Source organism: Furipterus horrens, unplaced genomic scaffold (genome assembly GCF_987537825.1).
Source record: "Furipterus horrens unplaced genomic scaffold, mFurHor1.1.pri manual_scaffold_2, whole genome shotgun sequence".
Taxonomy (NCBI): Eukaryota; Metazoa; Chordata; class Mammalia; order Chiroptera; family Furipteridae; genus Furipterus; species Furipterus horrens.
Genome location: NW_028327172.1, coordinates 168785054 through 168799118, shown reverse-complemented (window position 1 = coordinate 168799118; position 14065 = coordinate 168785054). Strand labels below are relative to the sequence as shown.

General features: G+C 40.1%; 1 protein-coding gene across 6 annotated transcripts in view; it reads left to right on the top strand.

Moving 5' to 3' along the window:
- SEPTIN11 (septin 11) overlaps positions 1 to 10231 on the top strand; it is an 88042-nt gene extending 77811 nt beyond the window's left edge. The window contains exons 9-11 of one of the 6 annotated variants that reach the window (XM_090266730.1): positions 1086 to 1273; positions 7160 to 7224; positions 9816 to 10231. In XM_090266730.1, the coding sequence (XP_090122856.1) occupies positions 1086 to 1273; positions 7160 to 7181 (210 nt within the window). In that variant the 3' untranslated portion in view covers positions 7182 to 7224; positions 9816 to 10231. The other 5 variants (XM_090266728.1, XM_090266729.1, XM_090266733.1 and 2 more) reach the window with 5 other exon arrangements.
- The last annotated feature ends 3834 nt before the right edge of the window (positions 10232 to 14065 follow it).

Genomic DNA, 14065 nt, shown 5'->3' with positions numbered 1-14065 from the left:
GCCAGGCCTCATTTTCTTTGTACCTCTGTATTTCCTCAGTATACAAGTCTAAAATATGAGATTTTAGATTCTGGTACTATTATTATTATCTTAGTCTAGGAGCCAGCTAACTCAGTGAGCTAAGCAGTGGGTGGCCCTTCAGCACTGACAGGTGATGGTCTCTCTGCGCTGCGTCTGTGCTCATGTTCCCCCATTGTGGGCCTGCACTCTTTCTCCAACATCCCTTTGACGCCACCTCATTCCCAATGCCCAGGCCAGATTAGCTGCTTCCTAGAAGTTCACGTGGATTTCTGCTATCACACTCATCCCACTGAGAGAGAGTGTGTGTAATATGTTTGCCTCTGATGATAGGGAGTATTTCAAGTGTTTGACCAATAGCTCAATACATTTACAAATGAAATTGTCTAAATACTTTTCTCACTATCCCTTTTTAATTTATCTTCATAAAGATGACTGAAATTTAGAGGTTATTTGGATAGAAAGCAATCAACACAGTCTTGCTGCAGTAAAGGAAAATTGAGCCTTATTTGCTCTTGGTTTTAAGTACCAAATGGATGCTGGGTAAAAATCTGGAGTTACCTAGTAAGAATATTTTCCTTTCTCCCTTCCTTCCAGTTTTTGTTTCTCTATTGTGATAATTTTTGAAATTCCATTTGACAAGAGCCAGAAATTTCTCAACATACTCATCTATAGTCATTGTATCTGTCTCTAAGTGAAGCATATTATTTATACATTATATAAAGAACTACTCCTACTACTTGGGTGAATTTCTTATTAGAAACATGGATAATTTTTATTTTCTTCTTTAGGCTTTTTACAGTGAAGTGTAGTTTATTATCAGAAAGGATGTGCAAGGATTCTCTGTAGCTCCATGGGGTGCAGGTGTCAAAAGAGAAGAGGGCTCCGCGAGAAGCTTTTCCCGTGTCAGCTTGGCTCTTCCCAGAGCTCCAGACACTGCTCGCTCCCGTAACGAAAGCACAGGCAGCCTCATGATGCAGGCTTTGTTTAGAAAAGAGCCTGATAACCTTATACTGATCAACTTTTCATTCCCTTCACCAAGCTTGTGCTCCTCTCTTTCCCTCCAGCTCCACGAGAAGTTTGACCTCCTAAAGCGGACACACCAAGAAGAGAAGAAGAAAGTGGAAGACAAGAAGAAGGAGCTGGAGGAGGAGGTGAACAATTTCCAGAAGAAGAAAGCAGCAGCTCAGTTACTACAGACCCAGGCCCAGCAGTCTGGGGCCCAACAAACCAAGAAAGACAAGGATAAGAAAAAGTAAGCAGGTGTCACCCCAGGTACTGGGGCCTCTAACAATTTATTCCTCTTGCATGTCTCTACTTTTCCCATTTTTAGACTGGAAACTGGTCTGTTACCAGAAAGATAAAAGCAAATATTTTCTCTACAGTGTAGGCAAGATGATAAAAGTTTTTAAAGTATTTCTAAAGGGTACACAAACATTAATTTATAAAACGACCACATGATCAAGCAATCGGGACTGGGGTAAACTTTTGTCTGCAGGAGCGTCTTCTAGGACTTTTGAGAAGATGGTTTCCTTCTCTGCACTACTCTTTGGAGGCAATCCTCATGACTCCTGGTAAAGAGCATCCTAAAATTATGGTTGTTAAAATTATTTTTCTATTCTGCATTGTTGTAAGGCTTGATAAACCAGTCGTTCCCCAGATGAAAGATCTGGAAGAACTGCTAGTGGCCACTAGCTTTCCTCTAAATTCAGCAAGATGAAGAACTGTTTCCCATCCAGTTAGGACACCCCCAACAACCCTCAAGACACACCTACACCCACACACAAAAAAAAACATTTTAAAATATGGCTTTGATTTAATGTACCAAAGGGTCAGATTCTGCTCTTGTGTTGGCCACTTCGTATGATACTCCAATGACAGCTGCCTGAATCCAGTGAGAGATGTGGGCCTTCCTTGACATTCCCTGGTGATTTAAAGCTGTGTGTCTAATCACCTTAAAGACTAGAGAGGACAGCTTTCTGACTTTTGCTACTGGTTTGACAGGAAGTGCAGCGGTTAGTAAGATTCTTTGAGGAAAAGCCGTGTGGTGGCTGGATGGCGGGCCCAGGAACGCTGTCCTCCTTGGTCCAGGCAGTCCTCTTAGGCAGCAAGATGACAGCTCAGACTGCTTCAGGATCCTTGCTCTTCATCCTGAGATGCTAACATTCTAGGGACAAAGCTGAACAAAGTAAACAATAAAAATGCCGGTACTCAAGCAGATGAGTACAGTAATGGAGACCTATCGTAGGGGTTATTCACTGAGTCTTGGTGAACAAGCAGGCTCACCATTGAGGAATCTTGTTACATTGCCTGTGGTAGAAATCAAAGTGCACAGCTACAGTGACACATGGAGAGTTTTCAATTACACCCGACAAACTTTACAAGCTCTGAGAAAATATGTCAGGACTGCAAAGGATAAGGCACATTTTCTAAGCAACAGAAGGTAGTTGGTATAGATGAGGTGAGATTTTAATGGGGTTGGTACAGACCCAAGTGATGAAGACTCCAAGGGCCAATGCCCTTGCTGGTGCAACTCAGTGGATTGAGTGCCAGCCTGCGAACTGAAAGGTCGCCGGTTCAATTCCCAGTCAGGGAACTTCCTGGGTTGCAGGCCAGGTCCCCAGGTGGAGATGTGTGAGAGGCAACCTACTGATGTATCTATTACACATCGATGCTTCTCTCCTTCTCTTTCTCCCTCCCGTCTCTAAAAATAAATAAATAAAGTTTTAAAAAACAAAACAAAATTTAGTTACGCAAGATGAGTTCTGAGAGTAACAATTGCTTAGCTTATAATCCAGTTCAAGAAAGCACTTTGTAGCTACACACATTGGAAGAGCGACAGTCGCTCATGGTGACATGCCCCATGCAGAGACTCAGAGGGTACAGTGCCTCTTGCAGTGAGGACAAACGTAAAGCCGTTTGGCATCATACCCTTGTTGATCCAAACTAGCCCAAGATAAAAACAGGTATAGGGTGTGTGTGTACACCTGTGGCATGAATGAAACTGAAAAGGGTGCTGATTCACAGCTTAGGAAACCCAAAGTAAGTTTTTCTTATCCTGAAAGCACTAATATACGTAAAGGTATATTTTATAACTAAAAATGTTTATAAAAGACCAGCAATGTTCTAAGGATATTTCATGTATACTGGATGTGCCTTTAAGCAATAAAAATTCCAAGAGCTGATCAGTATTGTGCCTCCATTTAAAAAATGTGTCTAGTAACAGACTTCTCAGTGTAGGGAGGTGTTTCCTTGCCCTGTTGAAATTTTTAGGTTATTTTCTTTCCAACCTTGGACCTTCGCAATGTATAGTGCTCTTCAAGTTATGAGAAGTATGTATGAGTTCTATTTTAGCCTTATTTATACGTTCTCATTTATTATTAATGGATTAGACTTAATTTAGTGCACAATAGTCACCAGGTTTTGTGCCTGACAGTGGCACGTGTTTTTTTTGTAACTTCTAGGTTCTTGCCCTTTTCCACACTTTACCATTTGAGCAGTGAGATCAACTGCCAGTAGGAGTCCTGATATGCAAAAGTTAAAACAAACAAAGAAAAAAGCACCACTCTTCTTGCCAGTGGAGAGTTTTGGTTAGAGAGAACCACAGAAAGACAGTAACCAGGGTAACCAGGGCGGCTCTCTGAAAATCAGTGGGAGATTCTTTCCTCCTCAGGGAGCCGGAGGAGACGATGGAGTCGCCGTACACGCTGCTTCGGAGCTGGCTTTGTTCTAGGGAGAAAACTCAAAGAATGCTTATTTATCCACCGGCTATGTTTCCACCTCAGAGCCTCACTTAGTTTTTCTAATAGTTCAAAATTCTGTGTTTTCTATTTTAATGACATGCTCCCTTTTTAACATAGGTAAGGCTTTATACTTCTCCTTGACCTGTAGTGGCATGAAATCATATAACATTTCCTAAGGTTACAGACAAAGTAGAACTAACCCTGGCACTGCCATTAGCTGGACCCCACCTCCTGCCACCTCAGGCCTCCAAGTCACTTTCCTTGGTTGCGGCTACACCACAGTGGTGGGACGGCCTGTGGGTAAGTTGTTCGGTGGATAGCGTTCATCTGTTCTGAGAACTTGGCACCACTGCCAGCAGGCATTTGCTGGTTAAGCTACATCCATCCCAAAAGAAAGTTTTAAAATTCATCATTTTAAAATTGTACCTGACATCTGATAACTAGAGTTTACACAATCATCCACTCATCTTTTCTGTTGTTGTTTTTAATTGATTCTTGCTAAGAAGCGAAGGTGCATGTTTCGGACTTGCCTAGTTAGACATGTGGGTCTGGGGCTTGGCACTGCTTTGAATCTAAAAGACAGGGAAGGCTCCTGGCATTGCTGTAGCTGTAACTGCATAATGGTTGTTGTTCTTTTTTTCCTTCCCAAATAGATTAATAGCATATCCTCCATACACTGTATTCCAACCCCCAAGCTAATTGTTCAAAGTCATTTATTGCATATTTATTCTCTTGGTCCATCAGCTCAGAATTGTAAGATACAGCTCTTATTCAGTACAAATGTGATGCCCAGATCTAACCTGATAGATAATGGTTTTGTGTTATTGGAGAAAATGAAAATCAAACAGTATATCCTTCCACTAGAACATGTAGTGGTTTTGAGAAGTCATTTGTGACTTGGAAATTACGTGCAAATGGAAACTAACCACGTGTTCTTTAATTCAATATTAAAATGTTGCTTTTGCTTGTGAAGTAGAATAGCTTACTCAAATTTTTGGTTTTAATTTCTGTCAATTCCATAATCATTGCATGAGCATTCACCATCACCAAATGCTGGTGCTGGCGCTCCTAATTTTCCTTTCTTTTTTATTTATTATTATTTCTAACTTTTTTGTTTTGTTTTTTAACTTGCAGTGCAAGCTTCACATAAAGCCTGGCAAGCCAAGGATGGTCCCGCATTCACCTGCTTTTGCAGTAATATTGTATCTCTGCCATCTTTGTCTTTTTTTTTTCTTTTTTTTTTCTTTTTTTTACCTTTCCCCAGACACCAGTAACACGGGAATAACAGCAACAGCTCTATGCAGCTGAACTTTGTTTGTGGGAAGTAAATGATTTGCCTTTCATGCCTGTTCTGAGTGGCAGCAGGAAGCATGCCTGTTACTTGTATGTCGCTTGGACTGAGGGAAGGAGGGTAAATTGCTACATGTACATCTGAAAGGAAAACTCACCACCTCAGCAGCTGAACTATAAACCTGAGTAGCCATGACAACTTACTTTTCTTAATTACTCATCTCCACGATGGCAAAAGTGCTGAACTCACTCTGTTTCTTCTCCTCACCTATCCCAAACCCAAGATAGCTTTGCACGTAGGCAGACCAGTGGGTAAGCTTTATATGACTTTTAAACTTGCATGGATTGCTCATTATTATAAGGACATTATTCGGTCTGGGTTGTGAGTCTGTTCAGACTGACTGTCTCTGCTTATGGCTTTAAAAATGTGTCTGAACCCCTCTGTCTCAAATTCTGGCCAAGTTGAACTGTAATAAAACTATGATATGTGTGAGAAGATCAAGGTTGCACTGATGAAAGTGAACATAATCATAGTTTCATAATCAGCAGTCTCAGAAGTTGGATAATACAACATTGCTCAGTAGAGGAATCTACCAAGGATGATGGGCTTTCCACAACCTACTTACTACTTACAATTAGCAAGCTTTCATAAACACACTGAACTTTGCTCTCCGTGGGCTGAGAGGGAGGACCTAGACTGATGCCAGGATATCGGTACTTCCCAATAACGTTTTTCAGTAATCATGAGAATAAAATTTTCAGAAATCCTTCAAAAAATGTGTTGTAAATTGTGTATCATCTGCAGTGCAAATTTGAGGGGACCTTGTCGATTTCAGGTAGAAATGGGAAGGAATATAACACAAACCCATGAGTCAAAGAAAGGAGAAATTCAGCTCCACATCCAGCCTCCTTGCCCAGTGTCCTTTCGCTATTTGACAATAAGTGGAAGAAACAATAGAACAGCTTGTCTTTCAAACCCAGCGGTCGTGATGGAATTTCCTCACCTTTCCCCTCATGACTAGCTCACCTCCTCTTTATGTCCATGGCCTGCCCATCACCCCAGTTTGTATGGAAAAGGGCATATGTAATAATCTCTACTGTTCCTTTGTAAGGCTTATCCTTTCATCTTCTTGATTTTTATCCCCTCTAATAACAAGATCCTCCTAGCTTTCCCTCTGCCTCTATAGTTCCTGTTTCTTACTTGAAACAAGAACATTTTTTTCGTGAGCCTAGTACTTTATTTACTTCTGCAATTTCCTTCTAGACTTATTACTTATACATAAACTAAATAGGATAGAATACATTGTACCTACCCTGACACACACAGATTCACACACACACACACACACACACTTTTAAAAAAATTAATAAGTCTAGTTGATTCTGATAAAACCTATGTTTTCCTTCTCTTGGTCCTCAGCCATACTCCGAGGGCAAAGAAGGAATGGTCTTCCATGAACTGATTTAGGCTTAATTAGGTACAGTAAGAAATCAGTTTCATTGATATCCAAACTAAGCTGGGTCAGAAACTGCAAACTAAGAGCAGCAATAGTGATACAAAGACAGGTTTGAGCGGAGCCAGGCCAAGGTTTTTGTTTTGGCTTTTGTCTTTTTCATGATCTAGTGTGATGCTAGCTGTGGAGCAGCTGAGTATCAGATGGCATGCTGACTCTAACCATGGGCTGAGTTTGCTCATACGCTTGCACCAGACAAAAGCTTGAATACTTGTGTTGTATGCTTGTTCCAGCCACTGCTTGTGTGAGCATTTTTGTGCTTTGTAACAGAACATACACTTCTAAATTCTAAAAATGCATCACTTTAAAGTCATTTTCTAATGTATCACTAAAACTTCTTAAAGTGAGCCTAGCTGTGAAAGGCATCCAGCTGACTTTCATTCCAAGATTATTAATTCATTTTTTTCCATTAAATTTTTCACAGTAAAATAAATCATACAGAGAGTCAGGGAATAAAGTCAAAAGAAATATATAGACTACAGAGCTCTTTATTGTAATGCGTTGCTTCTGAACTTTTCTCTACCCCTGCTCCCGGCCCTGTTTAGTTTGTTATTGCTGTCCTTCTTTCTGTATCTGTGCCTTTTTTCACAGTAGTCCTTGGCTCTGCACGGAATAAATGATACCCTCAAATCTAATTGGATGTGCTTTCGCCTTTGCATGTAAGTACGGTAGTAAGAAACCTTTGAGATTTTTCTGACTTTAAAATAAAAGAAATATGGGATAGATGGATTTTTTTTCTTTTTGGAGTGGGGTAGGGAGGTAATGGTTTGAGTAGATTTTGGTTAAAAATAAAAACTATATTTAAAATGGCCACATTTATACATTCATATCTTTTTCACAAGAAACACATAAATTCAGTTTTCCCTTGATATCAATATGGAAGTGAGGAATTACTAACCCAGTCTGTGTTATACACAGTATCATGGGTGTCACTGGATATTACAGAGGGTCCTTGGTGCTGACTGTAAATAAAAGTAGAATGAGAATCTACTACCTCCCACTGGAGAAAAGGGGAAAAATGTTTCTGCTGGGCTGCCCCTGTGACTGCTTAATTTTTTGTGATCTTGCTTTGATGGCCTTTCCCATGTGCTAACTGCGGGCAGCGATCACCTCTTTTTTTTTAAAGCCAGACAACAACTGGCCTCTCTCCACATCTTTTGTCCAACCACAGTGACGAACTTTTTGCTTCTCCTGGACTTCAGAGACACATAATAGATATGCAGTAGGATGTGATGGAGAAACATTTATGAGAATTTATTGAAAGTTCAGAGAGTATGTTTTCCAGATGGGCTCTTTATTCGTGGGTCAAGGGTTTGTCCAGAAAGGGCATCTCAACCAGGGGGACATTTAACATAAAGCTGGGCACAGGTTACTCATCCTCCTTCTCTGTTTTGTAATCTCACCAGCAATAAAAATAAGTTATTCTTCCTATCTTGTGCACTTCAAACAAATCGACTTGGTTTCCTTGCTTTCTTGACATATCCGTAAGTGTTTCACACACAAACTGTAATCAGGTTTTTCAGCTGTTACCAACCATGTCATACTGTCTCTGTGTGGTCCTGCGAAAACTGTCCATTCAGAGCCCCATGCTTTTCCATTTGCAAGTGTTTGAAATTGTCAAGTCTTGGTTCCATTGACAGAATACATATGTGATGACTCTAGTGGAAATTATGACCTACAAAGTCTAGATTGTATGTAGGTAATGAAGGAAATTTTTTAATAAATTGAAAATTAAGCTGTGAACAGCATTAGAATTTTGTCTATTTCTTAATTTTAAAATATGCTGACATGCCTTAAACTGTAGTTTTAGATCATTGTCATTTTGGTGTTTGAAAATAACCAATGTGTTTCTAAAACTTGTGTAATCTACTTTATGTTAAAACAAAATTGTCATATATGTAAGCTGCATGTTAGACTTGTCTTTTTTAAAAAAACTAAAATAATTGTATTGATGTGAAACATCATTTTTTCAAGTATGAAAGTATCACTTGGCAAACATGCTCAGTAATTTGGTGTTTGTTAAGGTAGGAGAGTGATGGACAGGTATTCTATGCATAATTCACTAGTGCCAAGACATAAGTGGGGAAAAATATATTTTTACCCAAACATTGTGTGCCCTTTCGTGAGTTCTTTTAGTCATTGTTTGATATGCATATGTACTCATGTAATTATATTGGATAAAAGAAATAGGAGAGTCTCATGCTTTCCTGCCTTATCTGGTGGACATCAAATGCTACCATCTGGGCCACACCAGTTTCTCCACGATACCGTGTCGTGTCCTGTACTTTACATACTGTCTCTGCCACCTTTCTGCCCAACTCCCATACCCTTCCGCCCTGATTAGTGTCCCTGGTGCGCCCCCGTCCCCACGCCCAGCTGAGGCATCCTCTTGTTCCCCCACCTTTGCTGTCAACACTGCTGCTGCTGCTGCTGCTGCTGCTGAAACCCGTGCTCAGGAAGTGATCCGTTTAACTGACACGCTGCTGTTCCTTCACAGTTCGTTAGTTCGTTAGAGGGAAGCTCTTTATTTTAAGCCTTAAAGAATTAAATTTGAATCTGAACCTTTCTTTTTTCTCTTCTGTAGCTTCTTCTTTATGTAACCATCCTGTTGACAAGCCCTACTCTCTCCTAATGGACATAGAGCATTGGAAGAGCAGGAGCTGTCTGTTCACACGTGTTGGGGAAGAGTTACCTCATTTCCACCATCGCCTCCTTTTCTTTTAAAGTCTGGCTCAAATATTTCACTGCTGTTTGTATTTGTCAATGTCTGTTTACAAACCACTGCCCATAGTGGTTACTAAAGTGACTTGTCACTACCAAAAACAGTCACACCACTTAAAAGGAAATCGAGTGAAACAGAGAACCGGGCCCAAGACCCACAGTAGTCATCTGTTGGGACCCTCTTGCTTAGCTGTCTTGTTCTTGAAGCTGCTAACCAAGAGCTCACAGACTGAAGACAGCGTGTGCCATAATGTGAGGTGGCTGCCACCTTCAGGGTCCACAGACTTGCTCTCACGTTAACTCCAGACCTCTGCCCCATGAATGACATTCTGAACAACCCCATCAGGACCCGTAGCCATCAATCAGGTCATAAGATCTGGGCAGTATTTTCCTTCTTTTTGTTAGTTTTATGGGTTGTTTTGAAGTTTGGGTTTATTTCTTAGACATTTGGTATTGCATGAACAGACATGGCTGCACTTTTTAATTTATTTTTGGTGTGTTCTATTGATACAATGTTTTTATTTTTCAGCTGACCATCTGCCTCTTGAGAGAGAGAAGTGGGCATCCTTCCTTTAAATTCAGAAACCACTGTTGTTTTATTTGACTTTCTGTTACCTGCATCCCTTATATAAGTTGTTTTGGGTTTGGAATTCTGCTTTGAAAAAAAAACTTCCAGATAGCCAGTTCTGTTTTATGTATTAGTTTTTCAGTCTTAATTTTGGTATCAAAATTAAGCCAGTTTTAAGTTCAAGGCAAAATTTAAGTGAAGTCACAGAATTCTGTTTAAAATGTTCTCATCTCAGACATATCAATGACAACAACAAAAAAAACCTTTGCTGTCACTGAGGTTTTGACCTACAAATCTTGTTTAAAATATGCCAGTGCTGGGTAGATGACTTTTCTGCCTCTGGGACTCAATTTATATTTAAAGGTACCTTGAAATAACTTTCTGGTCCATCCCTGCCTTTTTATTTATTGTGAAGCTCTGCTTTACCTTGTCTCCAGAGTTGTGTTTTGGACCATGGGAAATGAACCCTGAACAAGTACATATGCTGTCTCAGACAACAGCGCCATTAGCAGTGATCCACACTTTCTTCTCAGAATTACCCAAGTGGCTTTCTATGTCTGGGGAAAAAGAAAAAAAAAAAAAAGAAATCCTGCAGGGACTCACTTAACATATACCCTCATACAAACACACACACCTCTGCCATTGAGTCTGATTTCTCATGCAAACCCATTTGTGACAGGCTCGAATACTTTATTAGCAGTCACCTCTTAGGGGTAGGTATCATAGTTAAGGGACGATTTTCAGATTTATTATTTTAGATCATGAACATATATTTTCAGTTACCTTTTAATTTTATTACTTGTCTACAGTCTTTGCTTATTTCCATCACTTTTTCAGTCCCATATTAGGTAGATCACAAAAACTATTGGTGGTATGAGCTGCATGTGACGAACATCCTTTGGAGTGTCCCCTCTATTTAAGAATGGTAGCATAGGCTTCTCTGTTGAAAGGTGAAATGAAGAAACAGTCCCTGGCTCTTGAATCGTTTAATTCTTGGAAAGAAGTCGAGAGCAATTGGATGAGCACACTGGCAAGAGGCTTTCTTTACTTAGATTGAATGATCAGATTATGAGTAAAGAGCCATCCCCTCCACTATGATCTGTAAGGACAGAAACCTGCCAGTCCCCGGTAGTTGAAGGGGGTGGCTGGGTGGGCACCTACTCCTTAACTGACACCAGAACATGGCAAGTTAACATACCAATTATATAGTAAACTATTGTGTGTGAAACCACTGTAGTAAGTACAAAAATTATTTATTTTTAAACTCATTTTAAATGTTTTAATCTTTACCAGAGCACACATTTTAAAAACAAATTCTGCATCAGGTTGTCAACATTTTTTTGAACAATATTTAAAAATCAAAGTAGGCAGGATTATTTTACATAGTGAAATATGTAGTCTATTGTTCCTATTCTTTCCCATTTTAGTGCCCAGGTTAAAGGAAGTAGAACAGTAATAATCTTAATGGGAGGGGGTAGCACGCTTTTATAAATAGGTTGGCCTCTGATCAGTCACCCAGGGAAAGCTGATCACGGACACTCGGTACTGGTCAAATGCATTGCCATCTCTCCATTGATTAGGCATTTTACTTCACCAGGTTCCTTGTCTCAAGTGCTAGTAACACTGGTAGATTTTCAAGTTCTGGCTATGAAACCATCAGGACTAATCATCATCAATAATAAAAATTAAGTTATCCCATTGTAGACTGGAAAAGCAAGAAGAATTGAACCTGTTCCCATTGGTATCAAGCAATAGGCTTTTTATTTTCCATTCAATCTCTTAAATTACTTGATTTCGGACACAGACTCTGCCTTATTGCTACATGTGTAGTCTAGATGGTTTGCTTGAGATGGCCACAGTACTTGTATACAAGAAAGATCTGATTTTTTGAATCAGTATGTGCAGAGGTGGGGCAGACAAATTAGCGCATCTTCCTAACATGTTTGGTCCAATTTTTTTCCCAATAACTGTACCTATCAAATGAAACTTCATTTTTTTTTTTCTCCCTCCTACCATTGGCCCAGCTTATGGGTAAACGGTTCCAATATCTGAAAAACTAATGATGTTTCTATACACAAAACCTTTTGGCTTGGCAGATGACTTGTCATCTTTTCACCCTGGAGACTGCAGGATGTGGCTCACTTTGAATATCCTTGTACTTGACTTCTTAAGACCATGCTATTTCGTCCTTGTGATTGACACCATCTGACTTTCAGAACAATCTAGCAGGCACTGGCACCTCCAAGGCTGGTGAAGGGATAGAATTGTGTTAACTTGAAGACTAATTATGAGTCTAGGTATTCACTCACCCCCCTTTCCAACAAGTAGCTGTATATAAATGAGATCTTTTAGGTGTCTTTGGAACACCCAGGCGAGGCACAAATGATTTCACATCTGGCTCAAAATCAGTTATGTACTTGCAGTGCTGTGAGTTGAGTACCGTTTCAGTTCGCTGTGAACTTTCCCATCAAAATTATGGCACAGCCCTGGGTGGTGTGGCTCAGTGGACTGAGCGCTGGCCTGCAAATCAATGGGTCACCAGTTTGATTCCCAATCAGGGCACAAGCATGGGTTGCAGGCCAGGTCCCCAGTTGGGGGCATACAAGAGGCAACCATACATTGATGTTTCTTTTTCTCTCTCCCTTCCCGACTCTCTAAAAATAAATAAAATCTTTTATTTAAAAAAAAATATGGCACCCTGATAGATCAGAGGAGGCAAGAGGATATTATATAACAAGGTTGCTCCCTGACCCACAAAACAAATTGTATTGGGGGGAGGGTACAGAATAACATTCAACAGAGCTTGGCTCAACCACACATTCCCTGCACAATACTTTTAGACCTCTGGAGCTGTAGTTCTAGCTCTCCTTGTCCTTTATTCACATCCATCTACCCACCTTGCCCACACTCGTCCTCTTACCAAATACCTTTTACTCTATATACTGCACCAGGCCTACCTTAAGTGCTGGGGATATAGTCAGGAACTATGAATTGCACTTCTCTCTGTATTCTATAAGCAAACTCCTGGAGTACAAAGATAAGCCCTTTCTATGCTGAATTATAGTCTGAAAAGGAAGAGGACCCTTCCCCTCATTGCTTTTCAGTGGTTGCTTGTTTAAGGTTGCCCTTCCTTCTGCAGTGTCCTCTTGCCCAATAAACTAGGCTGTTTCTGAGAAATGAGACATCAGTTCACTAGGCCTATGCTTTTCTAGCCCCCCCCCCCACACACACACTGTTGTGTAATACAATCAGGAAAATAATTCTGGCATTTCACCTGCTCTGAAGATTGTACTTTAATTAAGAGTCAAGAGAAAGGGAGAGGTTATTCTCATTTCATACTTAGAAGTTCCTGGTAACTAAAAAATGAGAGTTGTGAGCTCTTCTCAAATTTATCTGGTAAAGTCATTCATGGTTACTTCTTACTACACTTTTCAATAATCAAGAGATGTTAACGGAAGAGTATGTCTCTGTCCTACACCTGGGTCTTACATATTAGTAGGTCATAAAAACCACTCACCTCAATATAGTGAAGGAAAGCTTTCATTTTAATTTCCTTGATGTAAGTAAGCTGTGCTACAAAACCCTGCACTTCATCTTTCCTGAGGTAATGACTGGCCAAATACAACTCAAACTGAAAGCATCCAGGTTTTAATTTGTATAAGTTATTTTTTCTTTTGGTACGAGACATATCTAGCCACCATCTACCCCATACCATAGCAGATCTTGCTCCTATTCCCTCATTCCCGTATGGATAGGCCTCCTGTGCCTAAGCGACATGAACTTTGTAACTACAAATGATGTTGAATGTTGCCTAGCAACAAGAGATGAGTGTTCAACTACTCCTTCCCATACAGTAGGCCCCAAACAAGTCAGTTTCTTCCAGAAACTTAAGATGTTTCATTTTCCTAGAAGCACCATCTAGTGGCCAAAGCTCAAAACAGTAACAGGCATAGGAGACATTCTATTAAGTTTAAAGGCTAATTTCAAGAATTTGGGGGGGCTTTTGAAGTAACAATTACATGTTAGAGAAAACTTCGTTATCAGATATAAAGGCTAAAGATGTGAGATGAGTTACAATTTGAACCTTGTGAGTCTTGGCTATATGGCACTGGACAATTCTCTAACCCTCAACTTTTTAACGTACACCAGGATCTTCCCTTGCCAGTTGAAAATGAACAAACTACCTAACGGATGAAGATAACAACCTGCCA